The sequence below is a fragment of the Sinohyriopsis cumingii genome, chromosome 8, assembly GCF_028554795.1.
Source record: "Sinohyriopsis cumingii isolate HCF-2022 chromosome 8, ASM2855479v2, whole genome shotgun sequence".
Taxonomy (NCBI): domain Eukaryota; kingdom Metazoa; phylum Mollusca; class Bivalvia; order Unionida; family Unionidae; genus Sinohyriopsis; species Sinohyriopsis cumingii.
Window position 1 is genome coordinate 87,685,394 of NC_142968.1, and position 20,913 is coordinate 87,706,306.

At 35.7% G+C, this 20,913-nt stretch overlaps 1 protein-coding gene across 2 annotated transcripts in view; it reads right to left on the minus strand.

Moving 5' to 3' along the window:
- Window positions 1-1,122: 1,122 nt before the first annotated feature.
- Window positions 1,123-20,913, minus strand: part of LOC149794084 (signal peptide peptidase-like 2B) — a 64,824-nt gene continuing 45,033 nt past the window's right edge. Inside the window, exons 12-15 of one of the 2 annotated variants that reach the window (XM_089968043.1) lie at window positions 20,637-20,736; window positions 18,622-18,699; window positions 15,806-15,963; window positions 1,123-3,165 (exon numbers count right to left, since the gene is read on the minus strand). In XM_089968043.1, the coding sequence (XP_089824169.1) occupies window positions 3,034-3,165; window positions 15,806-15,963; window positions 18,622-18,699; window positions 20,637-20,736 (468 nt within the window). In that variant the 3' untranslated portion in view covers window positions 1,123-3,033. Of the gene's footprint in view, window positions 3,166-15,805; window positions 15,964-18,621; window positions 18,700-19,031; window positions 19,145-20,636; window positions 20,737-20,913 lie in introns of those variants that run through there. The other variant, XM_089968044.1, reaches the window with a different exon arrangement.

A 20,913-nucleotide genomic window follows, 5' to 3' on the forward strand; every position in this document is an offset into this window, starting at 1 on the left:
ATGCTGCGATACAATCATGCTACCGCACTATACCTACAACTGACCGACTTCTGAAGACGCGAATAGAACAGATACAATTAATTGAATGGCTAATCCTTCTGTTTTTTTTATACATATACCAATACAATAGTTTTGCTGAACCTTCATAGAAAACTGATAAGCTCTGAAGTACCGACAACTGTGTATAAATACAAAGCAAATGGAAACAATCTAAATCACAATTACATCTGTCGCCAGTGCAGCATTTTACTCATTGATTTTTTCCTTTTGCCATCAGTCCTGTGTTATGGCTGCAGAGACTTAAACTCCGCAACAAGAAATAGCAAAAAAAAAAAAAAAAAAACAGTTTTGCATAATTAATAATAATTATTTATTTCTCAAAATACAGGAGTGAAAGAATCCCTAAGTTGGGTGTGAATTTATGCTTATATATACGGTCCAATATTGCCAGGTGTTGACTCGTGTAAGTTTCATTCGTGGGAATGGAGATCCTATTTTTCTTGTCGAGAAAATTTATACAGCATTCAGTGATCATTCTTGGGATTTAGGAAGCAATTCGCTACAAGCTTTGTGACGCTAGCCATAAGGGGGGGGGGCTGCTGAGAGACTACTGGTGTCACCTGTCAGCACTGTACACTGTGAACGTGGATTCAGTAAGATGAACTTCATAAAAACTGACATCAGAAATAAGCTCTGCATCTCATCTCTCGAGAATTTAATGAGAATCAGCATGTACAGATGTGAAAAATTAGACTTTGAAACTGCATTCAACAAGTGGGCAGCCCTAAAATTGCGACGGATCTTCATGTAACACTTTGTAACATTTTGTTAATACTTCTTGTAATTAAAGTATTAACTAATCCATCTTTTGTAATTTTCATTGCCTGTTACATTAATAGACTAAATTAACACTTGGAAAAATGTACACTACTTTTTTTGGTGACACTTTTTGAAAATTGGCGACAAAATATTGAGGTTGGCGATTTTTTTGGCGACAGCTTTTTAAAAGCCAGGACCATCCCTGTTATGAAAAAACATATTATTGTTGTTTCTTACATTATTTTACACTTGAACTATTGCTAATGTCATATATTTGTTATCAATTAAAGGACATACAAGTGATGAAAATATTTAGAAGTTTTTTATTTATAAATTAAAATAATAAAAATCAGACACAACAATCAGAAAAATTAATTCAGCAGGAAAAATGTAATCAGAATGTGGAGTTTCATCAATCCTTTACCTCACAGAGTGTATGGCTTTGTAAGCAGTTGAAATACACGAACCCATTTAACACAGTGCAGTGCACTATAAATGGAACACCTGTTATCCATTTGACTCCATATAGAGAATGCCAGTTAACTGTCACAGCTTGTAAGTACATATTATTTTCAACATCAATTTGAACTGTTTTACATTTTTGGTACACATCTATTATGTATAGAAAGATTTAAGAAAAATCTGATTGTCATATAGCTGCATAATTATTTTTCATGGAAGAATTTTTAAGTCACTTTAAAATATTGAGAGAACTGATTCGCCGTTAAAGGCAGTGATGCCAACCGTAGCTGCCAATTCTCATCATTATGGTTCTTTGTCTATGTCTACATCAACAAAACATGCCAACACCAGAAATCATTAATGAAATCTGCAGCCTCCACTTTGGAGAGTGGAAAATCTGACCCAATTATTTTGTTGTTGTTGTAGGATTTAATGCCATTTTTCAGCACACGATAGGCTATACATGGCGGCCAGTATTAATGGTGGAGGAAGAACCCGGAAAACCCCCAGAAAGAACCACCGACCCACGAGAAGCTACTGGCAAGCTTTCTCACATACCCAATCTAATTATTTTAAATAGCACTAGAGCTTAAACAGGGACCACGCGATCTTACATAATGGTCATTCACATCAATGAATGTAGTACCTAATAGGGGTTTTTCTCCGAAAGTGAAGCCATGAAAACCAGCTCAAAATGGCTGATTTTTACAGTGGGCATCCAAACATGCTTTCATAAAAATGGTGTAGAGGCATCAAAGTTTGCTTCCATGTGAACTGGGTTGAGGCATCCAAAGAGGGTGCATACATCTGGTAAAGGGTTAAAATACCTAAATTACAAAAAATTATAATTTTTTTACTGAAAACATTTTTCTTATATTCAGTCATTGCTACATACTCTGATTACATAATATAAATCAGAAAATAATTTCAGAAATTCATGAATATTTTAGAACTTACAAGTTGCTAAACTTTTTATTTAGTAGAGATATTTTGAAAAACAACTATTTTGGAAAGATCTGAACCAGATCTATATGATGAAATCAATTGTGTGCAGTTTTTATTTCACTATAAGAACAATGACTGAGGTTGCTATTCTTATTTAGGCACAACCAGTCATAATAAATCCCATGTTAATATCACAATACAGGTTAAGTAGTGGTAATAAGAGCTCAAGATATTCATAATGGTGGATATACTGGAGGTCAGATTGGCACCATTTTCATTTAGGACCATTTAGACATCATTATGACTTTCTACTCAGGAGTAGTGATAAGATTATCAAGATGGTTGTCATGGTGGCCATGTTGGATGTCAGACCAGCATTATTTCCATTCTGTACCCACAAAACATCATCATAAGTCTTCACGTAAAAATCTCATGTTAATATGACCATCCATTCAGGAGGAGTAGTGATAACAAGATTTGAAAGCTGGTCACTGGCAATATTTTCATTTAGGACCAACTACATCTTGAGATAAATGTGTGTGTGTGTGTAAAGTTTCATGGCACTTTTCCAATGTAACTTATTAAAAGTAATAACAAACCTGTCCAAACAGATGGATGGGTGATTGGAAATAGACGATAGATCATCCTATAAGACTTTCTGTTCTATAACCAGTAAAGCAAAAAATCAACCAAAATCAGAAAATTTGCATCACATTCTGCCGATTCACCTCCTATTTACTTGTAAGATGTAATATAAAACAAGGACTGCGTCTCATTCAGCTACAAAGCCTGACCGTATCCATGTCATCATCTTCTTAGCAATATGCGATTTTCATTCTCTGTACTGGAATCACTAGAGACATCTGATTTCACACTCGCTGCTGAGTCACAGTTGGCTTTCTCCACATCTTGAGTATGGTCATCATTTTTCTTGGGGCACTACAACAAGAAGAAACTAACTTTACATAGATCAATATAACTAGATAGCTCTACTCAAATAGACTGATATGTACCATATTTCTTGGGGCACTAAAACAAGAAGAAACTAACTTTACAAAGATCAATATAACTAGATAGCTCTACTCAAATAGTCTGATATGTACCATATTTCTTGGGGCCCCGAGTGGTCTAAAGCGCTCTCCGTTAAGGATCACTGCCATCTCATCTCTGTCTGCGTGGGTTCGAGTCCAGGATTCGGCTAACGTGGGTATGTGAGAAAGCTCGCCAGTAGCTTCTCGTGGGTCGGTGGTTCTTCCCGTGGTTTTCCCAGGTTCTTCCTCCACCATTAATACTGGCCGCCATGCATAGCCTATCGTGTGCTGAAATGTGGCGTTAAGCCCCACAACAACAACAACCATATTTCTCATACTGTTCATCTTAACATGTCATAAGGAATTTAGATGTTAATTCCTGAACTGCAAGAGTGTGCGTGTGTGTGTGTGATTCAGATTTTTACCATAGCTTTAAAAGTCATATCGCTATGATGTCTGCAATGTGGCAGTTTATAGTGATGTCTAGCACTGGGGCATCATGCCGCAGACATGTAGCATGATGTCCCACCTAGTCACATTATCCAGACACGAGGTCGACTAGTCCTAACACTAACCTCTTAATGCTGAGCGCAAAGCTAGGCAGTTGTTAGTACCATTTTTGTAAACCTTTGGTATGACTTGGCCGGGGATCGAACCCACAACCTCCTGCCTCTGAGGCGGATGCTCTAAACATTAGGCCAATCGGATGAACTGCAAGTACAATATATGTACTTTGCAGTGATTTTACCTTTATTGTTTCATTACAAACATAAATGAATCTCTTGAATCCCTTAAAGTGATAGATGTTCTATTGGCCAAAAAGTATCTTTAAGAATCCACAAATAATCCGTTTGTTGTGTCAGTTTTTATTTATAAATGATGATTCAGGGATTCTATTAACAAATGTCCTGGTGTAATATATGTCAACGTTCTCAAGATGTCCAAATTTATACCATTTGATGGACTTCCCTTTCCTCTACCTAAACATGTTTACTTATATAATTATAGAATTCCTTTTTGTATACCTATACGTGTACACACACATAATAAACTTCCCTTTCTTCTACCAAAACATGTAAACACATATAACAAACTTTCCTTTCTTCTACCTATACACGTACACACATATTATAAACTTTCCTTTCTTCTACCTATACATGTACACACATATAATAAACTTCCCTTTCTTCTTCCTATACATGTACACACATATAATAAACTTCCCTTTCTTCTACCTATACATGTCACACATATAATAAACTTTCCTTTCTTCTTCCTATACATGTACACACATATAATAAACTTATCTTTCTTGTACCTATACATGTACACACATATAATAAACTTTCCTTTCTTCTACCTATACATGTACACATATAATAAACATCCCTTTCTTCTTCCTATACATGTACACACATATAATAAACTTATCTTTCTTGTACCTATACATGTACACACATATTATAAACTTTCCTTTCTTCTACCTATACATGTACACACATATAATAAACTTCCCTTTCTTCTAGCTATACATGTACACACATATAATAAACTTTCCTTTCTTCTTCCTATACATGTACATACATATAATAAACTTTCCTTTCTTCTACCTATACATGTACACACATATAATAAACTTCCCTTTCTTCTAGCTATACATGTACACACATATAATAAACATCCCTTTCTTCTTCCTATACATGTACACACATATAATAAACTTATCTTTCTTCTACCCATACATGTACACACATATAATAAACATCCCTTTCTTCTAGCTATACATGTACACACATATAATAAACTTATCTTTCTTCTAGCTATACATGTACACACATATAATAAACTTCCCTTTTTTCTACCTATACATGTACACACATATAACAAACATCCCTTTCTTCTTCCTATACATGTACACACATATAATAAATTTATCTTTCTTCTACCTATACATGTACACACATATAATAAACTTCCCTTTCTTCTACCTATACATGTACACACATATAATAAACATCCCTTTCTTCTAGCTATACATGTACACACATATAATAAACATCCCTTTCTTCTAGCTATATATGTACACACATATAATAAACATCCCCTTCTTCTAACTATACATGTACACACATATAATATACTCCCCTTTCTTCTAGCTATACATGTACACACATATAATAAACTTTCCTTTCTTCTACCTATACATGTACACACATATAATAAACTTATCTTTCTTCTAGCTATACATGTACACACATATAATAAACATCCCTTTCTTCTTCCTATACATGTACACACATATAATAAACTTATCTTTCTTCTACCCATACATGTACACACATATAATAAACATCCCTTTCTTCTAGCTATACATGTACACACATATAATAAACTTATCTTTCTTCTAGCTATACATGTACACACATATAATAAACTTCCCTTTTTTCTACCTATACATGTACACACATATAATAAACATCCCTTTCTTCTTCCTATACATGTACACACATATAATAAATTTATCTTTCTTCTACCTATACATGTACACACATATAATAAACTTCCCTTTCTTCTACCTATACATGTACACACATATAATAAACATCCCTTTCTTCTAGCTATACATGTACACACATATAATAAACATCCCTTTCTTCTAGCTATATATGTACACACATATAATAAACATCCCCTTCTTCTACCTATACATGTACACACATATAATATACTCCCCTTTCTTCTAGCTATACATGTACACACATATAATAAACTTTCCTTTCTTCTACCTATACATGTACACACATATAATAAACTTATCTTTCTTCTAGCTATACATGTACACACATATAATAAACATCCCTTTCTTCTTCCTATACATGTACACACATATAATAAACTTATCTTTCTTCTACCCATACATGTACACACATATAATAAACATCCCTTTCTTCTAGCTATACATGTACACACATATAATAAACTTATCTTTCTTCTAGCTATACATGTACACACATATAATAAACTTCCCTTTTTTCTACCTATACATGTACACACATATAATAAACATCCCTTTCTTCTTCCTTTACATGTACACACATATAATAAATTTATCTTTCTTCTAGCTATACATGTACACACATATAATAAACTTCCCTTTCTTCTACCTATACATGTACACACATATAATAAACATCCCTTTCTTCTAGCTATACATGTACACACATATAATAAACATCCCTTTCTTCTAGCTATATAGGTACACACATATAATAAACATCCCCTTCTTCTACCTATACATGTACACACATATAATATACTCCCCTTTCTTCTAGCTATACATGTACACACATATAATAAACTTTCCTTTCTTCTACCTATACATGTACACACATATAATAAACTTATCTTTCTTCTAGCTATACATGTACACACATATAATAAACTTCCCTTTCTTCTACCTATACATGTACACACATAAAATATACTACCCTTTCTTCTAGATATACATGTACACACATATAATAAACATCCCTTTCTTCTTCCTATACATGTACACACATATAATAAATTTATCTTTCTTCTAGCTATACATGTACACACATATAATAAACTTATCTTTTTTCTACCTATACATGTACACACATATAATAAGCTACCAATACTGTCTATAAGAATACATGGGGCAATGTGTGTGTGTGTGTGTGTGTGTGTGTGTGTGTGTGATTTGGAATTTTAATGCAGCTTTACAAAAATTTCAGTCATATCGCTACGATCATGTCTACAGTGTGACAGTTTATAGAGATGTCTAGCACTGTAGACATGTAGCATGATGCCCCACCCAGTCACATTATCCTGACACCAGACTGACCAGTCCTAAAACTAACCTCTCAATGCTAAGCGCCAAGCAAGGCAGCTGTTAGTACCATTTTTGTAAGCCTTTGGTATGACTCGACTGGAGATCGAACCCACGAACGCCTGCATCTGAGGTGGACGCTCTAGCCACTAAGGTTCTTAAGGTCAAGGGCAAGGTCAGACATCTTCTTTACATAATTTAGAATAAGTTGACATTAGCTTACATTACAAAACAGAATGAAAAATTAAATTTCTGAGATGTAGGAATAAATATCTGCATTTCACTTTACTTTTCATTACGTGACTACAAAACCCATTCTGTGAAATGCTGTCTTGCTATATTTGGCCATAACACCCTTCCTGCATGTTATCTGAAACATTTCAATGCATTATCTTATAGGTGATGATGATGATGCCATCACCTGTAATATTTATGTCTAGATGTCTCCTAAATTATGTAGTCTTGACATAACATGTCTTGTAACTGTGATACACATAACATTCGGAACTAAAATTCACCATGTGAGATACTTGACCATTTCTTTATTTAAAATTTAGAAAAATTCCTAATATGGTTGTCCAGGGATGGTCCTGGCTTTTAAAAAGCTGTCGCCAAAAAAATCGCCAACCTCAATATTTTGTCGCCAATTTTCAAAAAGTGTCGTCAGAACAAGTAGTGTACATTTTTTCAAGTGTTAATTTAGTCTATTAATGTAACAGGCAATGAAAATTACAAAAGATGGGTTAGTTAATACTCTAATTACAACAAGCATTAACAAAATGTTACAAAGTGTTACATGAAGATACGTCGCGATTTTAGGGCTGCCCACTTGTTGAACGCAGTTTCAAAGTCTAATTTTTCACATCTGTACATGCTGATTCTCATTAAATTCTCGAGAGATGAGATGCAGAGTTTATTTCTGATGTCAGTTTTTATGAGGTTCATCTTACTGAATCCACATTCACAGTCTACAGTGCTGACAGGTGACACCAGTAGTCTCTCAGCAGCCCCCCCCACACCCTTATGGCTAACTTCACAAAGCTTGTAGTGAATTGCTTCCTAAATCCCAAGAATGATCACTGAATGCTGTATAAATTTTCTCGACAAACAAAATAGGATCTCCATTCCCACGAATGAAACTTACACGAGTCAACACTTGGCAATATTGGACCGTATATATAAGCATAAATTCACACCCTATTTAGGTATTCTTTCACTCCTGTATTTTGAGAAATAAATAATTATTATTAATTATGCAAAACTGTTTTCTTTTTTGCTATTTTTTGTTGCGGAGTTTAAGTCTCTGCAGCCGTAACACGGGATTGATGGCAAAAGGAAAAGATCAATGAGTAAAATGCTGCACTGGCGACAGATATAATTGTGATTGAGATTTTTTCCATTTGCTTTGTATATATACGCAGTAGTCGGTACTTCAAAGGTTATCAGTTTTCTATGAAGGTTCAACAAAACTGTTGTATTGGTATATGTAAAAAAAAAGAAAAAAAATAACAGAAGGATTAGCCATTCAATTAATTGTATCTGTTCTATTCGCGTCTTCAGAAGTCGGTCAGTTGTAGGTATAGTGCGGTAGCATGATTGACTGTATCGCAGCATACAGTACTCAGTCCAGATGTCAGCATAAGCAGATTATGATGTAACAATGCACCGTAAAGATGGGGTTGTCAATAAGAACAAAGGATCGTTTGTGTAACAGATTGATTCCAATGCATTGCTTAGTCAAGTTTGTGGCTTCCTTTCGTTCTGGCTTTAAATTTATTCAGTCCAAATCCATGATTGTATGTACAAATTAAATAACCAAAAAGTCTGTCGCCAAAAAAATCGCCAGATGGGATATTTTTGTCGCCAATAAGGAAAAAAAATCGCAATTTGCGACATTGGCGAAGCCCAGGACGATCCCTGGTTGTCCAAAGAGAATGTGTGTGTGTGTGTGTGTGTGTGTATGTATGTATGTATGTATGTATGTAATAGGATCTTGCAGCACCACAGTTCAATAGTAGCTATGTGATGCCAACACATGTTAAAAAATTGCAATCTGATTAAAATCAGATCTCCACTGTTCTACATAAAGATATGACAGCAACCACTTATGGGTTATGTTCTGGTAACCTATGCTATTACCATAACTGTTAAGTTTATCAGCCAATCAGATGAAGTCTTATATCTTTGCATTTGGAGACTGAGCAGTGTGGATGAAGAGCATCAATGTGTACCAAACAATTTGATTCAATTTCAGATTTTTGAAAGCTTCATTCCCATTGGTTAATTCAAAAGTCACCAGAACATGACCCCTAAGCGGTCACTGTCAGATCTTCATGTAAAAAATTGGAGATCGGATTTTAATCTGATTGCAAAAAAAATGAAAATTTGAATTGCACTAAAATGTTTGAAGAAAAACACTTTCATGAACATAAAATGAAGCACAAGATAATAAAATATAAAATATGAACATTACATTTTGTATAATGTAAATAAGAAACAAAATCCAGATTTTCTCAGATGGTGTTTCCTCGTATAGTTTCCAAAGCAGTTGAGGTCAAAGTCCTGACATCAAAATGCTTATACCTTGCAATGTGGAAATGGACACATTTGACAAAAATGTGCTCCACTGTGAGTGCACACTGCATGCAATTGGCACAGTTCAGGCCTGTGTGCCTGACATGCAATTGACACAGTTCAGGCCTGTGTGCCTGATATGCAATTGGCACAATACTTCCCCACCTCTCTGATTCACTGCTAAGTGTTAAAACCATCTCTGATATTCTTCTGTGAAAACAAACTTTTCAAATTAGCTACATGATAATATACTGGATGAGAGATTGGCACCATTTTCAGTTATGACAAGCAAGACATCATTAAGAAAACTCTCATGGTGGAAACCCCCAAGTTGATATGGCTTTCCATTTTGGTGTAACAATAACAGATTTTTCAGGATGATGCCATAGTGGACTTATGATATTCGATTGGCACCATTTCCATAAACGATCAACTACACATCATAAGACGTCTGTTAGTGAAAGCAAAATATCGATATGAGCTGCCATCTAGAAGTCATAATAACAAAAATTTCAAGATGGCCATTGTGACAGCCATATTAGAAGTCAGATCAGCTCCATTTTCATTTATGACCAACTAGATGTCATAAGAAGTCTTACAGAAAAACTTCACACTGATATAAATAATCGAAAGATATTTAACATGGCCAATGTGGTAACCATACTGGATGTTTGAGCAGCACCATTTCGCTACAATCAGCTAATGTAAAACATAATAAATCATTTAGTAAAACCCCATGTTCATAATACCATCCATTCAGGAACAGTAGTTCAAGCTGGCTGACTCTCTTTCTGGAGCAGTTTCTGAATCTCCTGGACTATGGAAATTTGATAGGTGGCAACCTGATTATTCATGGAGATTTCAACTTTCACTTTGACTGTCCCGGAAACTCAAATACATCAAAACTCATAGATTCTATTAATGTTTTCAACCTCAAACAGTCAGTTAACCAACCCACTCATAAACATGGTCACATTTTAGACTGGATTGTTCCTAGACCTGATGATAACATTCTACGGTCCTCCCTGGTATCCCATGACCTTGCATCAGAGCACCTCTGCATTATATGCCATCTTGACATATGAGTCCCTAACCCTCCACATTTATCTGCTACTAAGATAAACCTCCGTATGATAAATAGAACCAAACTAATGCATGACATCCATGCTAACTTAACAACTTGCTTACCTCCTACCGCAGAACAACTTGATAACTGCCTGCATTCATTGCTTGACAAACATGCCCCAGCTACCAAGCGCAGAGTATCAATTCAAAAGTGTTCTCCATGGTATCGCAGTGTTAGGAGCCAGCTTCGCACTGCTAAAAGAGACCACTATAAGGCTGAGAGGCTCTGGCTTTCCACCAGACTCACTATTCATAAGCAAATCTATGAAGCCGCTAAGAAGAATGTCACAAATATAGTCCATGCAGTGAAATCAGCTCACTACACTACTATGATCATGGAAAGTTCCAGCTGCAAAGAGCTCTTCGAGATTACTAAGAAGCTAATGTCAAGGAACAAATCAACACCACTTCCAACTACCTTCTGTCCAGTTGACCTTCTGGACATGTTCGCAAATTTCTTCCATGACAAAGTATAAACCATTAGAAATAAGCTTGACACCACAATTTCAGTTGACTCATCGTCACCATTCAGTTGAGATACAGATTTGAGTATCAACCCTTAGCAGCATTTGAACCTGTCTCTATGGATTTCGTACAAACAATCCTGATGAAGAGTGCACCAAAGTCATGTGAACTTGATCCAATTCCAACATCACTGCTGCTTGAGTGCTTAGATCCAGTATTGCCTTCACTGTCTGATGCTATTAATACCTCTCTCCCATCTGGGGAATTCCCATCATTTTTCAAAACTGCCATTGTAAAGCCTCTGCTGAAGAAACCAACACTAGATCATAACGATTTAAAGAACTACTGGCCAGTTTCTAATCTCCCATTCATATAAAAAATATTAGAAAAGGTTGTTCTATCCCAGTTTGTATCTCATCTAAATTCAAGCAGTCTTTTTAGCAATGTACAATCTGCATATTGCCCTTGCCACAGTACTGAACTACTCTTCTAAAAGTAGTTAATGACATTCTCTATGTGTTGGATAGCGGAAAGATTACAGTCCTCACCCTCCTTGATTTGTCTGCAGCAAATAGACCATGATATATTACTTCACCATCTCCAGCATGTATTTGGCATTCATGATACAGCCTTACTGTGGTTCAAGTCCTACTTGGTCAACAGGACACAAATTGTATCTGCAAATGGAATACACTCCAGCCCAGTTGATCTATGTTGTGGTGTTCCACAAGGGTCTGTTCTTGGACCTGTTCTCTTCATTCTGTACACTCAGTCATTCTCAAGTGTCATAGATCATCATCCAGTGTCTCACCAATTGTACGCTGATGACACCCAAATATACAAATCTAGCCACCCAACTGAAATTGATGCTACCATCCACGGTGTAGAGAGGTGCATTTCTGATGTGAAATCATGGATGACATGTAACAAGCTGCAGATGAATGCTGATAAAACTGAGGCCATTCTGATCACAACACAAAGACTTTCTCATTCACATCCTTTACCTCAAACAATAAATATCAGCAACACCAACATTAAATTCACACAATCAGTACAAAACCTAGGTGTTACTCTGGACAGTACTCTCACATTGCACCAACATGTCATGAACATATGCAAGGCTGCATATCTTGAGCTGAGATGCATCAGCTCAATTCGCAAATATCTTTCAGCTGATGCCACTAAAACACTTGTGTGTTCATTAGTACTTTCAACACTGGACTATTGTAACTCAATTATGTCTGGTTCATCTCAATATCTACTCCAGAAACTTCAAGAAGTTCAAAACACAGATGCTCGGATCATACTTAGAGTACGACGATTAGAGCATACCTCCCCGCTGCTCTGTACTCTACACTGGCTATCCATTCGACCTAGAATCAAACACAAAATTTGTTCTCTGTGCTACATTTCACTGTCGGACTCTAGTCCAACATACCTATCCGACCTCACCCATGTGTACACACCAGCAAGATATTTACGCTCCTCTTCTAACAGTCGTATCCTCATTATTCCCACTATGAAAACAAAGTCATATGGACAGCATTCTTTTGCATACCAGGGCCCAGCAATGTGGAATGAATTGCCCACTGAACTTAGACACAAAGACACAGTGATCACATTCAAAAGGGCTCTCAAAACTCACTTATTTCGACTCCAAGAACAAATCTAAAAACCTAATAATGTTTCCTACCTTAAATATTCTCAGCATGTTTTTTTTTTATAAATGTTTTCTAATTTCATGGTGTTTGTTTTTGTAATCATATCATTATATGTTTTTCATCTTATAGGTGTTGTCTAATGTTGTAAAGCACTTAGAGCTTCTAAAGATTAGGCGCAAAACAAAGTCCTCATTATTATTATTATTATTAAAAAGAGCTTTTCAAGAAGTCAACTGTGGTGGCCATATTGGATATGAAAGTAGAACCATTTTTATTTAGGACCAACCAGACATCATAAGGTGTCTTTTGAAAACCCCATGGCAATATTACTTTTTGTTCAGATAGAGTAGCAATACAATTTTCAAGATGGCCAATGTGATGGCCATACTTGGCATCAGATCAGCACCATTTTCATTCAGGACCAAACAGACAGTATAAGAAGTCCTTCAGTGTGTAGAACCCCATGATCATCTAACCAGGAGAAGTAGTAATAACAATATTTCAAGATGGCCAAAATGGCAGTCATATTGGACATCAGACAGGCACCATATTAATTTAGGACCCACTAGACATTGCATGTTGTCTTCTAGTGAAAAACCCATGTCAATAGGACTTTCATTTCAAGTGGCAGAGTCATAACAAGATTTTAAAGATGGCTGCTGTGGCATCCCTATTAGATGTCAGATTGCCACCATTTTCATTTAGGACCAACTATACATCATAAGAAAACCCCCATGTTGATCTGACAAGCCATTCGGTAAAAGTAGTGATAAGATTTTCAAGATGGCTACTGTGGCAGCTATACTGGATGTCTGTGTCACACCATTTACAATTAGAACCAACTAGGCCATAGGATGAATGTACATGCAAACCCACTTATCTCAACCTCTATTATCTTGAGAACCAGTGTATGTTGAGTGTTTTGGTCCAGTCCCCAAAAAATCCTTTGCTATGCTAATTTTCCTGTAAAGTCGATAACCTAATTATGTCGGGTATATGTTTCGGTCCAAAGTGAATTGGACCCGCTTAATTTGACGAGATGCAACTTGTAATGTCCTTCTCAGAGAAATCTTACAAGAAATGATCTGGCCTTTCCGCTACTCCCTGAACTTCATACCAGCAAGGATGGAAAAAATCAGTACAAGACCAAATTTTACTGGTGCAAATACTAATAATCACTGAATCTCATCAATGCATGATTTATCATTTGCAGAGAGTGGAGAAAATTATGTTCCAAATAATACTTTAGAGTAAGGAAACTGAATTAATGCATTTCTGACCTTTACAGAAACTGCATTCATAATGGCCAATATTACATGTCAACACCACAACAATAAAGTTTGCCCCACACAGCAATGCGAATTTGATCTTATCTGTAACTCGAACAATTATCAGGTTAACATCATTAAATATAGCTAAAAATACCTAATTTGTTTTATACAATATATTTAAAATGAATTTGGTAATAGTTAAAGTGTGTCCATGCTTGGTACAAGTGTAAGCCTTCAACTTCAGCATGGCTAGATCACATGACTCACAATAATCTATAAATAGAAACCTGCAAAATTCCAAACCAAGCTGCCTCCCCCCACATGGTTATTAATTTGCTTGGAACAAGAGTAAATAAAAGCACCAAGAGTATTGCAAAAAAATCCAAAATGCCCAGTATCTTTTTTCTTAATGAAGATGTCAATCACTGTGCCATGATTACATATTCTTCAATACAAATGGAATGAAGTAGAACGTGACTGATGGAGTAACAGCTATGAAACAGAAAGGAGAGCTTTCATTTGTGCAGTTTTTATCTTGAATATCAGTCTTGCAATCCATCAAAGAGATTACCTGACTCTCTTTCTGGTGCTGTGTTCTTGCTGATGGTCACAGATCAAAGTCAGGAGGGATATGGATGGGACTACAAATGTATGAATAGAATAAGTTGGCTTCTTACAGAATTTTGTTGTTGAGACTGTTAACTTTAAAGACTTGAAACACATTTTACAGTTTGTCGGTACATGAATATCAACAGTGTCGTCTTTTTCTGGTATATATACTGGTGTAATGAAACCTATGATGACAAAAAAAAAAAAATTGATTTTCTTGCTCAATATTGGTCAGTTACATTTTGCTGCTAGTCACAAGTCAACACTAACAAAAGAAAATGGTTTTAAAAAAAGTATGTTCCTACATGCACATGTACTTAAATTGGCCTAGATTTTGGACAGCTTGAGAAAATCATTGTCTTGCTGAGGCTACCAAAGGGATGAGACTATTCACAGGGAAATAAAAACAACTTTAAACCACTGACACTGACTTGAGTAACTTAAGTGTTGTAAAAATGTATGACTTGTTACTTAATCTCATTCAAAAGACCTCCAATCTTCTTTTTCTGCAACCAGACATGTCTGAATTATTATTTTTATTGTGCATTTGAAATGCCATTTGTTTTTAAAAACAAAACTCCTAAACTCTGGTATTTCAGAGGCATAATCATTTTTCTGCAACAGATCTCTCAACTAAACCATGATATCTCAGGACCCAGTTATTTTGATGTTTTTTGTTGACACCCTCAATGTAATTGAGATAACCTATTCTGACTGAGTGTATATAATAAAGTTTCATGGCAATCCTCTCAGTAGTTTTTACTTACTGACGGATGAACTTCAGATGACATACAACAGATTACACCCGAAGCTCTCCTGGTCGATGACCAGTAGAGTTAAAATGAGATTAGCTACATAAAAATGATTGGGTTGCACAGATAAACCATAAGCCAGAGGGGCTATGACTATTTCTATATCTCCTCACCGCTGTGGCAAAGAACAATAATTTCTATTCGAAGGAAGTACCTAACTGTTGATGAATAAACATACCACTGCTTTTCCATTCCAAAGCTGTTTAACTTCTCGTCTCTTCCAGCCAATCACAAAGACTGTTACAAGTGTACAAGGCACAAGATAAAGCAAAGCTGGCTGGCCAGTTTTCAACACAGCCAGAGCAACAAAGGTTATCACCAAGCCAACAGCATATGCTGCAACAGAGATTTGGTTCATTATGTATTGATTATCATAAATATGCAAATAATAACTATGTATTTATTATCATGAATAAGCAAATAATAACTATGTATTTATTATTATGAATAAGCAAATAATAACTGTATTTATTATCATGAATAAGCAAATAATAACTATGTATTTATTATCACGAATAAGTAAATAATAATTACGTATTTATTATCATGAATAAGCGAATAATAACTAGGTATTTATTATCATGAATAAGCGAATAATAACTAGGTATTTATTATCATGAAGAAGAAATAAATAGAGTCAAGAAAGCAATTTGTTTATTGCATGGAACAATGCACACTTTTTAGTGGGCTTTTGTAAATATAAAAAAACATATTTTCCAGTGCATATTTAAAAATCATTTGGTCAACTAAAATGTTTTTCATGAAAAATGATTTTGGAAAATGCTAAATATCTCCAATCATAACTATCTATTGAAACTGCATGAAGACCTTAATTGTATAAGCCCATATTCCAATTTTTTTCTTCAAATTCAGAAGAGAATGGAGGCTTTCAGAGTGGTAAAAGGCTCAGCCAATTATATGCAAAGATCACCTCATTAGTCTGCATGGATCTCAATGTTCATTACTGAGAAATTCTGATGATATAAATACCACTAATAAAAGCATGATCTGAGTTCCTCCTTGGAGAATATGTTGGCAGATATTGGTACAATGCCATTATGTTAAATAAGGCTTCACCATCTCTTTACAAAAGACTTCGAAAAATCAAAGAATGTTTTTCTGTTTACACTAATGGGCAGTGAGTAATGTGCACAGTTCACATCATGCCAGAATTGAGACAACAAACATATCCTTTGGTAGGAAAAATTACTTAAAAGTTTCTACTTCAATGGCCACTGTGTCAGCAATATTGTGACAGTTGAAAGAGTGAAACAGCTTCAACAGCACTGTTTATATATTGAAAAGACAGAAGCATTCTTTGGGAAAAAAACATACCTATTTCTCTGTCACTGGTTTTCTTTACAAGTATAATGAGAAATGTTGGTTGCAATGACCTTATCTTGTTGTATGGGTGTGGTAAAATAGATATGCATAAAATCAAGTTTCATAATACTAGTAAGAACAGTATTTGAGAATTAAACTTGGAATTCAAAATGTACCTGGAATCAGTGAAGCATGAAATATGTGCCACAGTGACCCATTTTGGTGATGAAGGTATAGAATTCCTCAAGATGCATAAGTTTGCCAAGTTTCATGATTTCATGTGTAATAGTACATATACACAACATGCAAAAACACAAGCCAAATGCAGAACTTTAGATAAACTATGCACAAATGATGCATATGTCTGTGTACAAAGTTATCCCCTTAGCACACCTCACCTGTGAGCATGTGCTATGAAACCCACTCTAACTGTTGATTGGACCTAGGGAGAAAGAATAGCTGAGATATAATGAGGCTGTACATATAGGCATAATTCAAGAGCTATACTGTGGACACATACACCAGGGGGTTGTACAATAGCTCTACTGAGGACATCAACACCTGGGTAGTACAATACCTCTATTGAGGACACCAATGCAAGGGGTTGTACAATAGTCTTCCTATGGACACCAATACCAAGGGTTATTCAATAACTCTAATATAGATGACAACATCATGAGCTGTACAACAGCTCTACTGTGCACACCAACACCAGTTGTACAATAGCTCTACTGTGGACACCAACAACAGGGGTTGTACAATAGTTCTATTGCGAACAGCAACACTGGGGATAGTATAATAGCTCTACTGTGGACATCAACACCTGAGGTAGTACAATAGTTATATTGTAGACACCAACACCTGGGGTAGTACAATGGTTCTACTGTTGACACCAACACCTGAGGTAGTACAATAGTTCTATTATAGACACAAACACCTGAGGTAGTACAATAGTTCTACTGCAGACACCAACACCTGAAATAGTACAACAGTTCTATTGTAGACACCAACACTTGAGGTAGTAAAAAAATGCAATTGAAGACACCAACACTTGAGGTAGTAAAATAATTCTATTGATTGTAGACACCAACACCTGAGGCAGGACAATAGTTCTATTGATTGTAGACACCAACACCTGAAGCAGTACAATAGTTCTATTTATTGTAGACACCAACACCTGAAGCAGTACAATAGTACTATTTATTGTAGACACCAACAACCAATGTAGTACAATAGTTCTATTGTAGACACTAACACCAGAGGTAGTACAGTAGCTGTATCTCATAGAGATGACATAACTGACATAGAAAGCACACATGCTTAATTAGTATATGCATCACAAATTTAATCTCAGAGTAATCACTGAAAATTAATAACAGTATCTCGCATCTCAAATGAAGCCACTGTATGATCATGTCCTGTCACTGCAAATCCTCAATACAAAACAGTCATACTTAAATCTGAAAGGAAGCCACTTTATCATCATGTCCTGTCATTGCAAATCCTCAATACAAAACAAAAAGTCATACTTAAATCTGAAATACTCCCATATCTACGAATTTATTTTCAGTCACATATGATTAAGCTATAATATGTTATGACTAGTTACTGCATCTAACTTGATCTGAGTTTCCCATGCTGTAGACATGAATAAAAGAATAAATTCCTTACCTATACAGACGCCTATGAAGTAAACTCTGGAACTGTTCACTGTCAGATCAAATGCATGGCTGTAGCCTGCCAACAAACCTTCAATGCAAAAATAAAGAATGTCAGGTCAAATGCTTGGCTGTAGCCTGCCAACAATGTGTTTTTTAAAATATATTTTTAAAACAGAATTAACAATTTTAGACATATTGCTATGATGTCTCCAGTATGGCAGTTTATAACGATGTCTAGCACTAAGGCATAATGCCAGAGACATGTAGCATCATGTTCCATTCATTCACATGACACCAGGCCAATCAGACCTAACACTAACCTCTGAATGCTGAGCGCCAAACAAGGCAGTTGCTAGTACCATTTTAATAAATCACTGATCTTGCTAGGACAGGGTTCGAACCTGTGACATCTCACATCCGGGGTGGATGCTCTAACTACTTAGACCACTGGAGCAGTACCTGCCAACAAATCTTCAATGCAAAAATAATCAATTCTATCTGGTAAAATGCATGGCTGTAGCCTGCCAACAAACCTTCACTGCAAATCAGATCACAGGATGTTAAAGTGTAAACATTCATCAGTAAGATCGGAAAAAATTATTAATCAGCAAGAATTCCTTGAAGGAACTGGTGCTCTGCCTGAAAGTTTTTACGAGAATCCAAGATAAGGCTGTTTCTTCTTTTTAGCTGCTGAATACTGACACCCCCTTTGGTGTTCTTGAGGGAGTGCTATATAACAAATTGGGTAAAAATATTTTCTTACATATCCAAGTTAAATAAATGTCAGACTTGACTATGTACTTGTTTACTGGAATGCAACAAAATACTAAGGCTGGTGAAAATTTGCCTGCATATTGTACAAAAAACTCAATAATCTAATAAAATACAAATTTAAAGCAATGACCTTTGACTTGACTCCAAGGTCAATTAGGTCTGTTTTTCGAAACTCCTTCACAAATGTAGAGATATGTTAGTGGTCACATCTACACCATTTTCATGCAAAACAAACTGAGTGTATGTGTGATTTTGATTTTTAATGTAGCTTGAACAATTTTCCACTCACATCTCTATGATGCCTGCAGTGTGGCAGTTTATAGTGATGTCTAGCAATGAGGCATCATGCCACAGACATGTAGCATGATGTCCCACCCAGTCACATTATCCTGACACCAGGCCAACTAGTCCAAGCACTAACCTCTTAATGGTGAGGTCCAAGTGAGGCAGCTGTTAGTACCATTTTTATAAGCCTTTAGTATGACTTTAGTTTGAACTCACGACCTCCTGCATCCGAGGCAGATGTTCTAACCACTAGGCTACCAGAGCAGTTGCAACACAAAATGAATATTGCAAGAAGTGCATTGGCGAAAACCTCATTTTAATTCCATCATTCGACCAAGAGTAGTGGCTAGAAGAATTTAAAGATGGTCACTATGGTGCCATTTCATAGATCAGATGAACACCATCTTTATTCAGAAGATTTTCAAGATGGCCATTAAAGCAGCTATTTTGGAGGTTAGAGTAGTATCATTTTAATAAAGGAATAACTATATATTGCATTTTTTGCCATCCATTTACTAGGAGACATAGCTGTATGAGATTTGTCAAATTTTTAGATATCACAAAAACCAAAGGCCCATATGACCGTCCATCCAGGAGGAGTAATGATACCAAGATTTTCAGGATGCCCCCCCCCCATGGTAACCACATTTGAGGTTTGATCACTACTTTCATTCAGGACTGACTAGATATATAAGCAGTCGTCCAGTGAAAACTCTGTGTTAATATGTCTTTGAATCATTTTCTATCAGTTTATATAAGTCAAGAACTTAATTTCAATTGCACAATGGCACTTATTTGGGTCACAAACACTGACCCCACTTGTAAACAAAACACTTTTTGAGCCTCAGAAAAGTCAAAACCTACCCAGAAGGTTGGCAGGTATATATTATAGGTTAATAATGCTCTGAGATTTTCATTACCGAATTTGGTCACTGATACAAAATTTCATGTAGAAAATTAGTATACCTGGTACAACGATATCACCAAATCCTAGCAGAGAGTATTGCTGGGGGCATGCGTTCACAGCATCTTTTGTTAGTCGTGGTACTTGGAAGACCATTGGAAGCTAAAAAAATAAAATTATTATCACTATGGTCAGTAAATAATTGAGAAGCTTTATGTCACTCATACCTCTGGACTGACATAAAAATGAAACTTAAGGCAATGCTGGCTTACTAATTATACAAGTCAACAGCAACACTGTTCAAGGGAAGGAAATTATTTTTGAATCCTAAAACATGAA